Below are 20312 nucleotides of genomic sequence, written 5' to 3' on the forward strand. Positions count from 1 at the left end.
GCACTGCTTAGTTTTTTGTTAAGAGATTGTATGTGTGGTTTCCAACTTAATTTATCATCAATATTTGATTTAACTTTTTACACAAAATTTGTTAATTTTGTTATATTGCACATTTCAACTGTGATATATAATAAATCAATAGAGTTAGACGAAATATTCTGTAAAACCCTCTGGTGTCGAGATTACTCCATCAGATCCCAAATTCGGATCCACTACTGTTAAGGAGACCCGCATCCAGTAGGGACTGTCAGCGGTAAGCTACAGCTCCTGTTGGTAATCGACTCGGAAAACAGTGGTGGTCCCCGTTTTTGGGTTGGAAATGATGAAAACCAGATCTAAATCAGTTGAGAACAAAAATACCGATTCTAGTAAGCTTGCTAATCTAGATCAATGTACAGACCCAGAAGAAACAAATAAAACTGTCTCTCAAGCAATCAAGGATTTGAGGACACTTACCGAGACTTGTCCAATATGCGATCTCAAAGTGACTGAGTATGACGATGGCTTGCTGTGCGAAAGATGTCACTCATGGCATCATAGGACTTGCTTGAAGATCAGTAAAACAGAATACAAGAAACTGAGTGAAAGCAATGATGAATATCTATGTACAAGATGCCTAAAAACAACATCAAAGGACGCTGATACTGTGGTAGAAGAGGCAAAGGAGTGCTGTTTCCCAGATCATGATAATGTAAGTGATCCATCTCGATTGAAATTAGGACCATGGAATAGTTGGGAAGTTCTGACAAAATGTGAGGAAATATATGGTGTTATAGTTAAATGGAGAAGAAACATATTTTTGCTTCCCTCAGGGGCAGCAGGAAAAGCATTCATCGAAGAAATGACTAAAGTGGCCGACAATTTCACATCAGGCAGTGCTATGGAATCAGTGACCATCACCCTTTTGATGATAATGCCATCACTGCTGTTGCAGAAACCCTCAAAGAGGTCCAAAGCAAAGGAACACACTGAAGTGTTGAAGAGAAGACTTGCTTTGTGGCAGGCAGGTAAGCTAGAAGAGCTGCTGCGAGAAGGACAGGAGATTCAGAGGAGATTGGGAAAGGGGAAAAATAAACATGGCCATGTTGAGAGAGTCTTCACTCGACTCATGATGAAAGGAAAAGTCAGTGCAGCAATGCGGTGGATTGGTGAAAATGCCACCGGGATTCTTGAACCTACTCCAGATGTGATTAAAGTGCTGAAAGAGAAGCATCCCAAGGCATCACCTGCATCAAAGGGAAGCTGTCTGAGTGGACCAGTGAGGAGGGTAGAGCCGGTTATATTCGACAGTATTGACGGGGAATCGATAAGACAAGCAGCAAAGAGAGTACAGGGTGCTGCAGGGCCTTCAGGGATGATGCGGATGCATGGAAGAGACTACTGTGTTCTAAACAGTTTGGTAAGAAGTGTGAGGATCTATGTAATGCCATAGCAGGGATAGCAAGGAAACTATGTGTCCGGAATTTGGATCCAACGCTGTTGACCTCATTGACAGCATGTCGACTTGTCCCCCTGGATAAAAAGCCTGGAGTCAGGCCAGTAGGCATAGGTGAAGTCTTAAGAAGGATAATAGGGAAAACAGTAATGACCCTCCTACAGAAAGATCTGGTTGGAGCCACTGCTCCTATCAAGTTTGTGCTGGTCTTCAGGGAGGAGTGGAAGCAGCAGTCCATGCTGCAAGGGACTGCTTTGAAGACCCTGAAACTGAAGCAATCATCTTAGTGGATGCAGAGAATGCATTCAACTTGCTGAACCGAGAGGCTGCTCTCAACAACATGAACATCGTTTGTCCAGAAGTTGCTACTTACATTATGAACACCTACAGAATGCCTGCTAGACTGTTCATTGCAGGAGGAGATGAGCATCTTTTTAGTGAAGAAGGGACCACACAAGGTGATCCACCTGCCATGGGATTTTATGCCTCTGGTACAATACCATTGATTGATGCAGGAAACATTGAGAGAAAGGTGACTCAGATCTGGTATGCTGATGACTCTGCTGCTGGGGGAAAACTGGAGGAAATAAGGAAGTGGTGGGATAACCTCTGTATTAAAGGACCACTCTTTGGATACAACCCTAAATCTTCTAAAACATGGGTGATAGTCAAGCCTGAGCACGAAGAGAAGGCAAGAACCCTATTCCCAGATGTCAATGTGACAAGCATTGGTCGACGATATCTGGGCAGCTTCATCGGAACAGACCAAGGAAAAGAGGCTTTCATTGAGGAAAAAGTTCAAGAATGGTGTCGTGATCTTAAACAGTTAAGTGATATAGCATCAAGAGAACCTCAAATAGCATACAGTGCATACATGTATGGGCTTAGTAAAAGATGGAACTATGTGTGCAGAACTACCCCAGGAGTTGCAGATAGGCTCACTCCTCTAGAACAAGTAACACGTGATGAGTTTATCCCAGCTATCATTAACAGGCTGTTTAGCTGCACTGATGAACTAAGGAACATAATGGCTCTACCACCAAGATATGGAGGATTGGGTATACCAGTTATGATGGAAATGGCAGACCGAGAGTACAATTTCTCATGTAGAGCCACAAAACCCCTTAAAGAAGCTATTCTCAAGCAGATAGACAACTACACAGAGGACTGGAGACATAGTAAAGGAGTGAAAACTGAGATAACGACTGAACGAAATCTCTTTTATCGACAAAAACAAGCAGAAATACGCCAGGAGCTCGAGTCAACACCACTGGCAAAGTTGATGTTCCAACTAGCGGCTGAGAAAGGGGCAAGTGCTTGGTTAACAGCACTACCTTTAAAAGAGTATGGATATCTGATGAATAAACAACAGTTCTCAGATGCAATAGCTCTCAGATACAACCTGAACTTAAAGGACTGCCCTAAAACATGTACGTGTGGCCAGAAATACTCAGCAAACCATGCGCTCATCTGCAAACTTGGTGGATATGTGTCACTGCGGCACAACTCGCTGAGAGACACCTTTGCAGAACTAATGAGAACTGTGAAATGCAAGGATGTGCAGACTGAGCCAGTTCTTCTTCCAGTTGATGGTCTACAGTTACCAAAGGGAACAGTCCTAGGAGACCAAGCCAGGCTGGACATTTCTGCAAGATCGATTTGGAATGCTTCAGAGAGGGCATTTTTTGATGTAAGGGTATTTCATGCCCCAGCCCCCTCCAATGCAAGCAAACCGATACCAGCAATGTACCTGTCCCATGAAAATGAGAAAAAGCGATGTTACAATGCAAGGGTTCTTGAAGTGGAGAAAGGAAGCTTCACACCTTTAGTGTTCTCGACTTCTGGTGGAATGGGTGGTGAAGCTGAGAGACTGGTCAAGAAGCTGGCCAGTAAGATGGAGTACCACACTGGCCAGAGGTACTCAGACGCTGTAGGATACATAAGAAAGCGCCTTCGCTTTGAAATCCTCAGAACAACAGTGATTTCTCTCCGTGGAGACAGAGGTGCGAGAAAAAACATTGTAGATATAAACAGTCTAGATCTTAACTTGGAGCCACAAGGCCAAGGGTAAAAAATTTTTGATTGTTAAGGGAATTTTTTGAATTCTTAAAGGGTTGATTTTATATAGGGTCATTGCTATATTATGTGTATATTGTTTGAATATTTTATTTTTAAAAAAAAACCTTAGGGTTTGTTGATCTACAGTACGTGTCGAACTAGAGTAGGTGTCGAACTTGAGTATGTATACCGAATTTACCATGGTAAAATCATCTTCACACCGTTAACTGTGCAAACAACTACAAAAGGTTCCTCCAAAATTGTATACAGTGGGCAATATCCTTTATTTCATTCAATTCTTCTAAAGTATTCATAACCAAATTACGATCTTTAAGGTCATCCATCAATAATTTAAGGTTGCTTTTGCCGGGACAACTTATACGGCATACGCCCTTTTAATTTTTCATTCATAGATACAGCAAAAACAAGAGATACATTGGCCGGTGTATTGTCAACACTACGTAAAATATGACCGAACATTCTCCATCTCATCTACTTGCTCTGAGAGGGGTTTTGACTCACATTTCTTAAAAAGCTCAGAAACTTTTTGTTTGCCCTGGTTTCACTAATCAGCTCAGATCCTGTCCGTGTCCAGTCCTCGTTCAGGAATTTCAGATGGCGGCTGTTTCCTCTTCCCATGGCTCCACTCCTGAAAATAGTCATGTGTTAAATCATCCTCGATTGGTGATCGGCTATTGAAGAGATTTAAGGCACTGTGGTCACTAAGACAGTGGATAAAGATGTTAAGTATAATAATCGTTTCACAGAAGAAACGTTTGAGGTTGAAGAAAACTTTAGTTGCAGTTCAAAAAGAATATTATACTTAATATTGTGTAAGTTTGTTATGTACAGTATGTTAGACAGACTAAATCTTGTTTGAAAATAGTTTTTCGGGTCATAGGAGCGGGTTAAAGTATGGAAATGACGTCTTAATTCACTTCACCAAGGTTCATCAACCTTCGGATTTAAAAAAATTTAAAGATAGGCTGGGCCTGGTTGGCCCACGAGAGGTTAGCATGTGGATGCTTTGCCTACCTCTGGGGTATGGCAGTCTTATGGGAGGATGCCGGTGGAATCAGAATGTTTAGTCAATGATGATGGTAAGTGTTGTGGGGTGTGTCATAGATGAACGCTTCAGTGGTGGCTGGGTGTGGAAGAGAGAGGCGAACTAAGACGACGTGTAAGTAGTTGCTATGTTACACCAGTCTGGTCCAGCTCCTCTGGCACTATTAACCATTTAGTGTGGTTTGCAAAGTTGACGATGGTGGAGATGTGTCGGTTGTCGAGTATGTCATTGACAGAGAGGTAGTAGTCCAGGAAATATTGACCTCTTATTTGACCTCTTATCCACATCCTTCGGATGTGGTCATTAAACACTTAGTATACAGACCGATTATAAAATCTGCGAATTAGCTAAAAAATGAACTGTGAAGGGTGTGAAGTACAAAATAGTGAGGTGACTGAGTTGATCAGCGTGGTGAAGCTGATGTGAAAAAGAAGACCTGAATTATCCATTTCATTCCATGCTAGATGCTAGTTCAACTATGAATGAAATTATTCAATTTTGGTAATTACATTTATTTACTTTTAGGAAGCAATGACAACTGGAGTTCATCAACTGGTAGTATCTTTAGTGGATGATTTATTTGGCCCAATATGTGCCAAAACAGTATCAACCATCCTTAAAAACAGTCAAATTGGTATGAAAGAAATCATTGAACGCACTGGATTTGACAAACGCACAGCTAACCAATGTCTTTGTGTCTTAATAAAACACAGATTTGTCAGGTATGTAGTATAAGTATTTTGTATCCTAGATTTTGAGCAGTAAACCAAGCCATTCATAATTTAATATTTTCAATTTTTAAATTTTTTTACACACCTGTTTGAGCTTATGTATATTAATCCCATTAATAGATCTATTCTGTGCTAGGTTTGACGAGATTGGAGAGAAAAAACGAGCTGTTCGATACACTGTCGACATACTTCAGTCACTTAGTCTACCATTTTACCCAATGTTTGTCAACATTGTGAAACAACAACACGGTGACATGGCTGAAGTTGTACTGGAGGAGCTATTACACCAAGGTTCTTCTTTTAAAGACTCCCTCCTTGATATTTGTCTGATCAGGCTGCAAACATCCGTTAAAGATAAACATACTGTCAATATGGAAACTTTGGACAGTATTTTTGAGGTATTTTTGAAGTATTTAATTTGTAGTACAGGACAATTTGTTTCTGTTCAGTTTATAATTCGATTTACAATGCTTCTGTTTGAGTTCAACTTTTACTTCTTATCTTTTGATATGAGCCATTTGGACACTGATTTTATTTCATGATGGCTGACTCTTCCATGACATTCTCAAAATGTAGCTTCTTAGATTACTTCGATTGGAACTGTTTAAGATACTTCTTATAATTAATTATTTAAATAATAAACAGGTACTAAGATCAAGAGGGTATGTTGAGAAAACAGAAGAGCCATCAGAAGACGGGGAACCTCCAACTAAAAAGAGTCGTTCTTCAGGAGGTGTTATGTGGCGAGTCAACACCCAAGCTTTCTACACCTTCATGCGAGATACTCAGATTGTGAGTAAAACTCTGATTGACATAATTAGTGTGATGTATAATTACAATTAATTAGTAAAATCTTATCAGAGGATAAAGGAGAGGCCGTAAAAATGTTGATGTAACATAAATTATGTGTAATCAATTCTTGCAATTTGGAATATGAAGAAACAATTCATAACACAAAGAATTACCCAAATTGGTTAAACGGCACGTTTACACATAATTTGGGCTTTTCAGCATTGACCCACCTTCGCCTCATACAGTTGAAGAATTATCATGAATATTCAATTTATTCTGGGCAAGAGCTTTTGTTCTATTATGATCATACGGACCCTTATGAATAGTTATTTGACTCAGCATACACCGAGCTGTACATACAAATCCTTCTGCCCAGGTAGAATTTATAAAGAACAGGTTTGATGAAGGAGCAGGAGAGGTTGTGAGCGTTATACTGCTTCTTAATAACCAGATAGATGGTGACATGTCGCAGTGTTCCTCGAGTGCTTCTTATGATCAGGTAGATCTACAGTAACTCACGAAGACATTTTTTAATGATTTATAGATTTTGTGGGGTATGGTAGTTATTATCTTTTTGGGGTTTCAGATTAGGGTCTTAGTTTAGGTCGTTCTGAAGGATCGGAGCTCGAAGTTTATTAAAGGGAACTGTTCAACAATAATACATTATAACGAAATATGTGATCTGGTAAATTAGAATTTTTGATTATCAATTGTCATAATTTCAGATTCTTCACGCACTGAAGAACAAGAGTCCGACCATGGTTCCATTTGCGAAAAGTTATCTTGATATTCTGACTGATAGTGATTTAGGTAAGAAACTAAAACGCAGATGTTCAATAAAAGTATTCAGCTTGATTAATGTCAGATATAATATAATATTGTATACGTTCACAAGCTCGTTCGCTAAATATCATACAATTTTATTTTATTCGATGCGCTTGTGAATTTTACGTGGTTGGTTCAGTAGCAGCTTGATTCAAATCCCCTGAACAAACTTGTAACGATAGTGATTTCCTCACGAAATTGCCGAAACTTCTTATTGTGATTAGGTACACTATTGGATTTGTTGCAAGGTTTAGGACTGTAAGATAGCTTGAAAATCTTGTGAAATGTTCATTAGATATTCCTTGACTCGCAAGAATGTATTTCATTCCAACCGGCAGAAGAGAGATCAAAAACACGACTGATACACCAAGATTGGTCGCTAGTGTTCCAGGTTTCAGTTTTCTCGCTTTACGAAATGTATAGATAAGCAGTCCAATCGTACAACCCAGAATTATAAATCCTGGGATGACAATGTAAACAAAATAGAGGTACGAATACGCATCAGATGCTCCACTCTTCTTTGAAACTATTGTGCATCGCAATATTTCGGGACTGAAAGAGAATTCATCCTGATACATGATAACGTATCCAAGTATGGGCAGCGCTGCTAGCCAAATAAACCCTGCTATGAAGTAGCCTTGTCTAGTACTTCGTATTCTTGCTAGGAACGGAAAAGCGAGCAAGTTGCTTTGCTAACATTAAGAGAACAGAGGGAAAAAATACTCACCGAAAAGAAGATGTTACACAAAAATACTGATATGAAACAGTTTTGCTCTCCCAAGACATATCGTCCCGCTATAATGTTGATAAAGTTTGTCAGCATGTACAATCCACATCCCATATCAGCCACTGCTAGGTTTCCTATGATTACCACTGATATTCTGTCCAGCTTTATTGATTTCTTCTTTATGGCTATGAGAACTACCAGATTTCCTAAAATAGCCGAGGTGGTGGTAGAGATGGTCCAAACTGCTAGAAGGTAGCGCTCAACGGTACTTGGAGTAGTTTCAGTCATTACCTTTCTTTAGGGATGTTTGAAGTTATTGAAGTGTGAGCTGTTGTTCTAGTTAGACTTGTGTTTGCTAATTAATATTACAACTGGTAAATTTTTAAGAACCTGAAAAGTTTCAGCGCAATAATTAATTAACGAAAAAAGGTGTGATTTTTAAATGTTTCTTGATAATTTTACCACCATTGTCTCACTGTGAAATGTCGTTTAAAACGCTTCTTCGGACTATTCCTAATTGAGCTGAAGAAATAATAACTGATCGTCACATTGTCATGTACCCATTAGAGTGTATTCTCCAATTAACAAGCATGTAAGTAACTACATCATATCGCTCAAAACCAAGGAGTGGTTAATTTACCATCTTGTACTTATTACCAAAACAGCGCAGCAGAATTTTCTCAATAAAATGTCGAGAAAATAGTTAAAGAGAAACTAGTTAAAGAGATGTAGTATAAGATTAAACAATTCTCAGCTGCAAACTAATTAATGAGAGTAACGAGTAGACGCAAGAAATAAACGGAATCACCTGTTAATATTTGTTTATAATCGGTTTCTAAAGTTTGGGTACCGCAGTTGTAAATGATATTTCGGCTGCCTCGTGTGAGCCACGTGGAAATTGCAGCTGTTGTAGCAGTTTTGGGCTATGGCAGGTGATTAGTAACTATTGCACGTGCGCTAATTATTTACTTCGATCATGAGTACTACTACCTGCAGCAGCATTACCACTTGACAAAATTGCTGCCCGACAAAAAGGCCCCCTGAGATCTAACTACCTAAACAATTAATAATTATACCAATCAGTGGCTGTTTGGTCTGACACGTATTAATAATTAACCAACTGTAATTCCCGACAATAAGGCCCGTGTAACTTTGTAAACTTGTATACTCAGTTTTATAATGCAAAACTCACTACAAGAAATTGAGCCTAGAAACATAATGTGTGTAATATTATTTCCTATGAGGCGTCAACATGACCTATTTTCAGTCACCGGACAAAACAATCATATCAGTTAAAAGGTCCCTCAATATTGCCAATCTACATTGAAATGAATAATCATGATATAAATGTTCACTAGTTAGAGTCAACTTTTATTTTCAATGCACGTAGTTGGTTCGGATGTAGCACTGTAGCAGCTTGATTCAAATCTCATGAACAGACTTGTAACAATAGTGATCCACTCACGAAATTGCTGAAACTACGAAGTATTGATTTTGACCTCTATCCCGTACGGATAAAACTTGTATCATAAATTAAGCCTTAAAGTCTGGCCTCTTGCCGTCATTATATGGTACATATTCTAACATAACTATTTCATGTGACTCCAAATTATTTCAGTCTTAGTTACCCAGTGCACACGCTAAGTTATACTTAAACTTGATTTGAAACTTCTACCAAAATGTATAGTATAACAGTAATTCTATGCAATGATCTCCACCATCATGGCTATTTATAGCTCACACCCTTTCAAGCACGTAAATGGGTAGCCACACTCGCGAGATAGTTTCAGCACCATCCTCTACAATAATGTACACTACACACGGAGATAGTGTTTAGAAGATACTATAATTCTAGTGGTGAGTTAGTGAGTTAAAGCACACACTGTTCTGCCGGAGAACCACCTCTAAAAACAAAACAATTTGATGATTGCAACATTAACCATTATTAATGATTAACATGCTCACAATATATTTTTTCAGGTATAGTGAAGTTAGTGGACGACTTCGGGGGCGGCTCCTTTCTGATAAACTTCTCAAACTTTTATCTCGAGTACGCCAAACACCACATTTGTTCTATTGTTCGGGAAAGATTTGGTCCCAAATCACATCGGATATTCTCCATAGTCATGGCCAAGAAAATGATCGAACAAAAACAGGTAATTTTATTATTATTTAGGTAAGTTTTCATAAAAACGATTTATGTTACTAGTTCTTTTTGTAGTAAAAAAACATACTATTTTTTATTTAGATAAGTTTTCATAAAAACGATTCCAGGTGCAACTTTGGTTGAAAAAAGACACTTCCATCTTGTGTTTAGCCAGTTTTTTGTATAGTTTTTAGAATGGTGTTATAAATCATAATTCAGTCGGAGAATTTGCCTCTCTCAGTAACGATTAAACACTACAGGTAGCTGAGTTAGCTCTAATCCCCTATAAAGACGCTAAAGAGCTTCTCTACACCCTTTACACAGAGAACTTTCTAGAAATACAAGAATTGCACAGAACACCCGACTTTTCTCCTCTACGAACCTTCTATCTCTTCCATGTGCCCCTGGAGAAGCTGACATTGAAGTTACTCAATGTTTGTTATAAGGCTATTTATAACCTTATGTCCCTAAGAAAAGACAATTTAAATGTGAGTGTTGGTATCTTTAATTACATCCTAAAATGAATCTTGTCAAGGAACTTTTGCTTTTGTATCTGTATTATGTACAGTGTATTATATCAGTGAATAATGGCTTACTCCAGAGCCTTACATTAAGCCGGAATGAAGGACTAAGTTATGACTTTACTAATTTCCAGGAGAACAGCAGATTGGTAGACAAGTCACTGCGCGCAGACGCGTCAACACTTGCAGCCACGCAACAAGGCATAGCACCGGAGGATCTTGAGGATATGCTGACTTCTAGCGAGAAACAGCAACTTGGTTAGTACACAATATGTGCATCTACTAACTAAAATGGCATAGATAGAAGATTTACATCCTACACACAGTGTAGGATGGCTTGGAATTATCTCAATGTCTAAGTTTGTATTTTGTTCCTTCTGGTTACAATTTTTACTTTGAATCTTCCCATGTATTACTCAGGAAACATTTCACTAAAGTTTTTCAATTCAAAATTTCCTCACTGTGCTAAGGGATCATTCACATGTTATGTTAGCACTAAGCATCCTATAGTGTAGGGGTTATAGAATATGGCATGAATTGAATCGTGATGTTTATTTTTGATCTGAGCTTAAGTTCAGTCAGAGGAAAATTAGGGTTTTGGTTCAGTACTCATTACCCAGTCTTAGAGCTACACACTAAAAGATGATAACCCCCGGCATATAGTTGGGCATTGTACACTGACATGTCGATCATTCTAAATATAGACCAAAGGGGACGTGTGGGGGGTACCAATGGCATAAATGGCATAATGGAGAATTGGCCAAACAAAATTTCCATTTATGCCATGAAATTTCTATGCCATTTGATGAATTTTATGCCATTTTTCTCCATTCTATGCCATTCGAAATATTAAATTTTAAAACTTTGAACTGAGAATTTAATAACGAATAGTCTGCACCCCACTAGTACTGTCCACCTTTATCTCTATTTGTTGTACTGACCCTGGTCATTAGAAACACCCCTAAAAGTTCGTTTTTTGACAACAAATTTAAAACTTCTGTAATTTCATTTCTGTTTTAGTTACGCATTTGATTTTTGGTATGCGTATAGAAAATCGATACGGCTTTAAAATGAGATGTTCGGCGACCTCCTAGCTCACTCACTAGACTCAGTAGGAGTGATTTAACTGCGAGGGACAATTGAGGCTAACAAATTAGCCTCACCACTTTCAAAATATAACTTTCTTATGTTACGTCCATGATATCCAAGTTGCAAGTATAATTCATAGTGATTATACTTGATCGAGATCTAAGCTTTAAATATTCGAGGTGAAAATGAGGCTAACCACCTTTTGAGAGGGTGAAATGAGGCTAACAAGTATACTTTTGTGTATATTTTCGAGTTGGTTCGGTATTGTGACTATCTAATATGTCAACAATAAAGATTGATTCATCCTCTTCAAACTCAACATTTCAGAAATCGCCGAGTCTACTTGTAGGAGGCCAAAATGAGGCTAATAAATAATTCGACCGCATTTTAACTTTAATTTACGGAAACAGGTTAACAACTCACAAGTTACTTGATATCTATGTTGCACATGAAATTCCGTCGGATAGCTTCTATACTTTTGTGTATATTTTCGAGCATGTTCGGTATTGTGACTATCTAATGTGTCACCAATAAAAATTTATGATTCGACCGCATTTTAAGTTTTAACTTTAATGTACGGAAACATGTTATAGACCCACTATAAAACTTGTAATTGTAGCCCGAAGGTTATTGAGACTTTATCGAAACTTATGAGAGGTTGGATTGAGGCTACCTTCCCTCCTTGAGGCAAAATTGAGGCTAACAGATACACTACGCAGACAATTGTCACTGTGCCAGCTATCAAGTAGTTGCTGAGCAGCAGCAGCAGTTAGATGAAGAAAATGAAGTTGAGGAAGGAAATGTATTAAAGCTGTTGGCTAGAGTAGGACCCTTACTTCTATGGAGCTCTCTGGCCAATTGCTCTGGCAATGCTCTCCATGGGGCCATGTAATATCACATGATCTTGGCCAACATAACTGTATTTTATGTAATGAACAAATGCGTTTACAGTAACACTGACATGATGAAGAGAGTCAGGACTGTAAGACGGTACATTGACGATGGTGCAGGTTTCTTCTACAGCACTGAAAGGAAATTTGACCAGTGGATTTCCGATGTAAACAAATCCTTGAAAGAATATGGGCTACTCATTGACGAATCCCAATGGAAGGAAGTTGGCACGCCTGTGGCTTTTCTAGATATCGAGTTTTGTTTCGACCCTGAGGGAAACTTACAAACTGACCTCCATATCAAGGAAACAGATTCAAGGAGCTATCTACATTTTAGCAGTGCACATCCAAACCACATTTATAGTGGAATAGTTTACAGCCAGTGTATCAGACTCAGGAGAATAATCAACTCACAAGAACGACTGGAAACCAGATTGAGTGAATTAAGCCAAGCATTCAAGGCAGCTGCTTATCCCTCAAAAATGGTGAACAACATTAGCAAAAAAGTTCTCAACTCAGAAAGAAACCTTGAACGAAGACCTCCCAAGGACAACACATTGAAGCCAGAGATCCTACCAATAAGGGTTGTCTCAACCTACGGAAGTGACTCTGACATTGTCACCACAGTGAAAAAGTATGAGGAGAACTTAAAGAAGACCAGAAGTTTTTGTAACCTGAGTGACTCAAAACAACAGAGTAACACCCTTGAAGAAAAGAAGAATGGCAAAAAGTTCTTCCAATTTGTCAAGAAAACAGGAAGCAACCTCAAAAGCCGGTTGGTTAAGGTGAAAGAAATAGCTCTGGGGAATAAGCATGGTCAAACAAGGCCGTGTAGAAAGAAGAACTGTGCAACGTGTGAGTCTATTGATAGTGCTACACAAATCAGCATCAATGGGAAACGGGTAAAACCAGCACCAGGTACATGCATCACTTACAACATCATATATTTGATCAGATGTAAACTGTGTGAGAAACCATACGTAGGCAAATCCACCAGAATGCTACGGGTAAGGTTTGGCGAACACAGAAGAGCATTCTACAAGATCATCAGTGGGCAAAAGGTTGACACGGATGATGACTCAAACTGCGTAGGACTCCACCTCCATATAGAGCATGGACTGACTCAGAAGGAAAATTTTAACAATAGTGTTTCAGTGTGTATCCTAGAAAATTCAAGTCCTAGTAGTTTAGATGTTAAGGAGCACCGATATATACATGCCTTAAATTCCCTCCGCCCCTCAGGAATGAATAGTACAAACCCTTTTAAGATTCCTTTATTGCATAATTGATTTTTATTTTGCCTGAGGGGCTTTCCATAAATTATTTTTTTAAATAATTGGTCCTTTTATTGATGTTTCATATTTCACGGCAGTTTCCTTTTCAGAGTTTGAGTTTATATTTAGAAACTAACCATACTATCTTTTAGATTTATGTCACTTATGATGGCTCCGGCTGAAAGTACTATGACTCATTTTATCTAGAAGATTGTAGTTTCATTGCTTCTGAAGTAGCTATCAGTTCGCCGGTCAATGTTGGGTATAATACTCTTATCACATGATCTGATATCATGCCAAATTAGACTCTAAACTATAAAGTATAATAAAAATGGAACTGTTTGAGAAAAAACATTTTTCGTTACTTGGAAAGAGAATACTTACTCAGCTGTCAGCATAACGAATCAGACGTACCTTGATCTTATATGTACTTGTGACGGTCTTGTTTTGTATTTAAGGGGGCATTATGAAATTTCTCTCGAAATTGATTTTATAGTTGTTTCTGATAGAGGAGAGTGATATCTATCTGCTGCTTTTGGTCCCATGGAAAAATATTGTTCCTAGCCGAATTTATTGCCGGTCAAAGGTCAGCGTTCATGTGTAATTGTATTGCGCGAGCGATTTTCAATCGCGCGCCCTGAAAATTGAGTCTAAAATTCTATCTTCTCCTACATTTTTTGAGCAATCACCTTGAAACTTTCAGGATATGTTCTAAGGACCGTTTAGAAGATTCCATTCGATCAGAAGTTTAAGATAGGCCTTAGAAAATTTTTTATTCGATTTTGAAAATCTTGGACCTGGAAAAATTGTCCAAAAACGAGGTCCAAGATTTTCAAAATCGAATAAAAATTTTTCTAAGGCCTATCTTAAAATTCTGATCGAATGGAATCTTCTAAATGGTCCTTAGAACATATCCTGAAAGTTTCAAGGTGATTGCTCAATAAATGTAGGAGAAGATAGAATTTTAGACTCAATTTTCAGGGCGCGCGATTGAAAATCGCTTGCGCAATACAATTACACATGAACGCTGACCTTTGACCGGCAATAAATTCGGCTAGGAACAATATTTTTCCATGGGACCAAAAGCAGCAGATAGGTATCACTCCCCTCTATCAGAAACAACTTTAAAATCAATTTCGAGAGAAATTTCATAAAGACCCCCCCCTGCCCCCTTAACTCTGCTGAAGAAGCAATTCCCTAATGCTGAAATCGTCACTTATTACCTTGGAAGTGATCAGAATGAGCAGCTGTTTGCATTTATTCGGGTTTCTTTTTCATCTGGTCGCTCAAGAAATACGGATGCGATAATTATGGCCCATGGAATGGAGAGGAAGAATGTGTACAGTGCTTTATCATTACATGAAGACACATCTGCAATTGCACATGCACGTGGAAGTACAGTTTTGCATCCTACAGTTCACCTCAAAAAGGTTAAATCTACAGGCCAGAAAGCAGAACGAGTGAAATGGACTGGTGGTATGATAAGCCTAGGCAAGTTGGCAAAAACGCTGGACAGGGCATCGAGGGACTGCATTCGAGAAGGGAAAAGAAACAATTTCCCTGTGTTCGCCGCAGTCGCAGATCCTGAAGAACGGAGTGGGAAGCCAATCGTCCATGGCCAAGAACTTTCTTGGGAAGCTGTAGATGATGAAGCTGGACGACTTAGCTTATGAGGTAGAACCTGGAGTTGATGATTGTGATGATGGAGAAACGATATCAACAGATAAATATATGGAACACTATCCTTCCGGTCTTTTGAGACACTCACGCTCAATGGAGGAAGAAGCACTTTATCAACAAAATCTCGTCTTTCAAGATTCAAGGGGGACGCGTTTGGAGTGTCTTCTGATGTTCGCATATACAATCAACCTGAATGCGGATGTTCAACAGTTTTGAAAGCTGGCAGTACAGAAACTCTTAAAGTCTTCAAATCTCAGCAGGACTTTGCAACAGGAGTGGTTAGATTTATTTCTTATAAGTCATGCCCGATGAAGTACTACTGCCAGGAACATAGCCTAATCAATGGATCTCCTAATGTTTGGCTACTCGTCGAAGACAAATACATCAGATGCATTGTTCCTTGATGACATTCAAAATCGTTGTGTTGTCAATGTTTGTATTCTGTACATTTTGAACATCTCACAATTTGCTTTTCTTGAATAGTGAAATGTTTGGTATATATTTGATATACGGTGACTTCCACACTTGCATTCTACCGTCCTACTGCACTCAGTCCTAGTTAGGTGTCAGCACTACACTACATATACCGGCCTATCATCCCACATCCTCGTCTTTGATCAAATAATTTGAGGCACAGTGTGTAACACTATAACTATAGTTGGCATTTCTGTTGGGCAAAAACGTTTTGGCAATGTATTGGCAGTTGGGATAGTGCTAAGCACTCTAAACTATAAAGGTGCATGGGAATGTTGGATTATGGTATGGTTGTCATATTGCTGGTGTGGCGTCCGCAATATTATCAGTCGCCTTTGAAAATCTACTACAGATTTTCTTTCTGTATATCACTATACAGTTCCTCTTTAGAAAAAGTGCATGTGACAAGTAACGAGACAAGGATGCTCTAGGATCAGGAGCGACAAATGATCAATTGTTCTAGACGTGAGGCTTTCTGCAGTAACGGCCCTAGCGAACAGGGGGATGGTTGTTCGCTTGAGTACTATGATGCGGTTATACAAGTCTGGCAAAACAATTTGTGACCTGCCTATTGGCCGGGCGCCGCCGTAGACTCAACACATGGTGTGTGGGGTATTTACCTCGGGCACACACCTTAATCTCTCGACCGGCGGGTCACACCCAAATCTCCTGCTCCAACTCTTTCAAAGGCTGGTACCCTACTACTACGTGGCCAGAAGGAAATTCTTGTAGGAACTCTTAATGTACGAACAATAAGAGAACAATACAAGAGGGATGAGCTGGGTGTATGCATGAGGGATAGTGGCGTACATATTTTGGGCATTCAGGAGCATCGGGTAGTACATAGCACTGAAATCGAGTATCAAGATCTTGGAAGCTCTCACCTCATAACAACTTCGGCATGGAGAACCAGCAATGGGGCGGCTGCTGGTGGGGTTGGTATTGTCTTGGACAAAAAGACAGTATTCAACTCATTGATTAGTGTATACTCACATGACAGGAGGACGATGGTAGCCAACTTTGCAGGGAACCCGGTCACAACTGTTATTGTGACTTATAGCCCGACAGAGGGGGCGACTGTCGACGAAGCAGAAAACTACTACGACAGCCTTGGTGGTGCCATCGACCAGATACCAGCCCACAACTTACTATTCGTTGTAGGAGACCTCAATGCGCATGTCTCATCATCAGGAAACTGGACATCCTTCCACAAGGGTCCAGCAAACCGAAATGGTAGACTGCTAGAGGATATGCTGTTGGAGCGACAGCTAGAAATCACAAACACCAGATTTCAGAAGCGAAGAGGTAAACTCTGGACATATCTCTCAGATATGAGTCAAAGTAAATCTCAAATCGACTTCATCATTTGCCGGAAGAAATGGCGGAACTCCGTCAAGAACTCCGAAGCATATGGTAGTTTCCACAGTATTGGCTCGGATCACAGAGTAGTCGTAGCAAGGGTAAAGCTTAGTCTACGGATAAGCAAGACGGAGAAGAGGGCTCCGGTTCTGGACTGGTCTAAACTTAAAACTGATATCGCTCTACAAGAGAGGTACACAGTGGAAGTTAAAAACCGCTTTTCCATACTTGAAAAGGATGATCAGACGGCAACAGAAAGGTACCAATGCTTTATTGATGCGAATAGGACAACTTCTCGACTTTTACTACCTGAAAAGGAGAAAAAGAAAAGATGTAAAATCTCAGCGACTCCAAGTGTTGAAATTGCCAGGCTGAAGCTGAGGGAATGTAGCATAAAATACCACTCAGATGCTACAGAAGACAACCGAATAGCTGTCCAAGAGGGCAAACAGAAGCTAGGCGATGCTTATCAAGCAGCCAAAGAGCACCTGCTGGAGGGGCAGGTCCGGGAACTGGAGGAAGCAAGTTGGCAGGGCAGACATGCTAAAAGCTGGACCATGATCAACAAGATCACAGGTAAAGCTCCATCATATACTGGCAAAATCAAGGGAAACTCACCAACGGAAAGGGTTCAGAAATGGAAGGACTATTTTGCTACTCTTCTCGGCTCACCACCGACGGTAGAGAACGCGGAAGAGGATATTGATCCAGTCCACCCACCTCTGAATATCGGAACAGAACCGTTTACGTTGGATGAGTACAGGAAAGCAAAGTCCAGCATAAAGGAAGGGAAAGCATGGGGTGACGACAACATAGCCCCAGAAGTCTTAAAACGATGCGACCTTGATCAAATTGTCTTAGACTTCTGTAACAATGCTCTATTGAAAGGTGAGAAACCAGACCAATGGTCAACTGCCAACATCATACCAATTCCAAAGAAGGGCGACCTTAGCGAACCAATGAACTATCGGGGAATAAGCTTGTCATCCCTAGTTGCCAAGTCTCTAAACAAGATGGTTCTAAACCGGTTGAAGCCAGAAATCGAGACAATTCTGCGTAGAAACCAGAATGGATTCAGACCAGGAAGGTCAACAACTCAACAGATATTGGTACTGAGACGTCTTATAGAGGGTGTCAAGAGTCGGAAACTGCCAGCTGTTCTGACATTTATAGACTTTAAGAAGGCTTTCGACAGTGTACATCGTGGGAAAATGCTAAAGATTCTAGAAGCTTACGGCATTCCAGTCAAAATCGTGCAGCTTATACGGCTCATGTACGAGAAGACAATGGCCAAAGTCCTAACTCCAGACGGAGAAACTGAATTGTTCGAGATACTTGCAGGTGTGTTACAGGGTGATACCTTAGCACCTTACCTCTTTGCAATAGTCATCGACTACTGTATGAGGCAAGCCATAGGCGATGATGCGGAGCGACTTGGACTCACCCTCGAACGTAGAAAAAGCAGAAGAGTGGGGCCCAAGATCATCACCGATGTGGACTTTGCAGATGATATAGCACTTATATCTGAGGACATGGACAAGGCTAACGAGTTCCTGCTCAGAGTAGAATCGGCGGCAGCAAGCGTGGGACTACACATAAACGAAGGCAAGACCAAGGTCATGACACTGAATATGGAGGATCGATCTAGCGACCTACAAAGTCGATCCGGGGAAGCCATAGAAAATGTAGATGATTTCATCTACTTAGGCTCCTGGATTGAGAGCACAGATAGGGAGATAAGGGTTAGAAAGGGAAAAGCGTGGGGTGCCCTACATAGACTGAAGGATATCTGGAAATCCAAACTCTCAAAGAGCCTAAAGATTAGATTGTTCATAGCGGCTTGTGAATCAGTACTGCTCTACGGATCAGAAACCTGGACACTGACAAAGGCTCAAGAGAAAAGTTTGGACGGGACATACACAAAGATGTTGCGTATGGTGCTGGGTATCTCATGGAAGGACAAGGTCAGCAATATAACTTTGTATGGTAGCCTCCCAAGGCTGTCAAACAAGTTACGAAGCAGGAGATTAAAAATGGCGGGACACTGCATCCGACATCCTGAGCTACTTGCCAGTGATTTAGTCTTATGGGAACCTACGCACGGTAGAGCACAGCAAGGCCGACCAAGACAAAGCTACTTGTCTATGTTACTGAAGGAAGTTGGGACAAACTCTAAAGAGGAACTGCGAACCCTGATGCGGGACAGGGATATATGGAGGGGGTTTTCTGGCGTAGATCGGACTTAGCTCCGACATAGTAGTAGTAGTAGTAGTAGTATACGGTAATACATTTCTATTTTTTTAATTTGTCATATGAATCTTTGACTTTAACGATCATTCCAAGCGTTATAAAGCATGAAACATGTCTCTTATTCAAGTACTAATAATATTTGCGAATTTAAAGTCATCCTAAAGGTCAAATATGAAGACCTAAATTCATGGCATAAATTGGCATAAATGGAGAATTGGCCAAACAAAATTTCCATTTATGCCATGAAATTTCTATGCCATTTGATGAATTTTATGCCATTTTTCTCCATTCTATGCCATTGGTACCCCCCCGGACGTGTTATAAAACGTTGACTAACAACGCCTAGTGAACAAAATGTGCTTAGAAAATTATGCGCATAAAATGTACCATTACTGGTACTGCCTTAATATGTGAACGGTCCTTTGATACTTTGAGTAAAACATAATCGCCTCTTTTTTATTCTTATTGTTCTAGAACATTACCAGATGACTCCACAAAATCACACCTATTTTGAGATTTCTTTACTTAATTCCCACCAGGAAGTTGTATGAGAGTTGTAAAGCGACTGGATCTAGGAGAAATCAACATTCTGGACAGTATTTCTGCGTTAACACATTTTGGGAACAACCAGAACGTTCACTGACCCATTTAGAATATTTTTATAATAATATGCCTGGATTGGGTTTTTATTCAGTGATTGTGATATCATACATTTTATTTATTTTCAGCGATGTACTAATTTATTTCGAAGCTTTATCCATCCATCTGTCGTACTAACTGGTCACGTGATCTGTAACCCTAATCTTTATATTCTTTTCACAATGAGGAAGGGAAATTTAGAAGTCCTTTAAATTTTGTGGCTTCATAAAACGCTTTTGTTCTGTGAACTTCTCGTTCTGTTACAGGCCTCATCAGATATTATTCTGTATGACTTTCATGTTGTAACACTAAATTCTTGACATTGATATTGAACATGTTTTGAGTTTGTTTCATTG

The 20312-nt window shown here is 39.7% G+C and overlaps 2 protein-coding genes across 3 annotated transcripts in view; one reads left to right on the plus strand and one right to left on the minus strand.

Moving 5' to 3' along the window:
* LOC134811172 (actin-related protein 2/3 complex subunit 3-like) overlaps nucleotides 1–20312 on the minus strand; it is an 87981-nt gene that overhangs the window by 62560 nt on the left and 5109 nt on the right. The window lies entirely within an intron of this gene.
* Nucleotides 5063–20296, plus strand: LOC134811169 (DNA-directed RNA polymerase III subunit RPC3-like). Its single transcript, XM_063817910.1, has 9 exons — nucleotides 5063–5281; nucleotides 5427–5688; nucleotides 5936–6082; nucleotides 6459–6581; nucleotides 6808–6892; nucleotides 9615–9790; nucleotides 10041–10268; nucleotides 10436–10559; nucleotides 19857–20296. Exons 1-9 carry the CDS (start codon nucleotides 5091–5093, stop codon nucleotides 19958–19960), a joined length of 1440 nt encoding a protein of 479 aa, XP_063673980.1. The 5' UTR covers nucleotides 5063–5090; the 3' UTR covers nucleotides 19961–20296.

Source organism: Bolinopsis microptera, chromosome 2 (assembly GCF_026151205.1).
Source record: "Bolinopsis microptera isolate Bmic1 chromosome 2, MBARI_Bmic_1.0, whole genome shotgun sequence".
Classification (NCBI taxonomy): domain Eukaryota; kingdom Metazoa; phylum Ctenophora; class Tentaculata; order Lobata; family Bolinopsidae; genus Bolinopsis; species Bolinopsis microptera.

Bases quoted from the DNA above. Each gene is read 5' to 3' on its own strand.
- LOC134811169 (XM_063817910.1), top strand. From the start codon at position 5,091: ATGACAACTGGAGTTCATCAACTGGTAGTATCTTTAGTGGATGATTTA. The intron at 5,282-5,426 runs GTATGTAGTATA...ATTCTGTGCTAG, and splicing joins ATAAAACACAGATTTGTCAG to GTTTGACGAGATTGGAGAGA. The intron at 10,560-19,856 runs GTTAGTACACAA...AATTCCCACCAG, and splicing joins TAGCGAGAAACAGCAACTTG to GAAGTTGTATGAGAGTTGTA.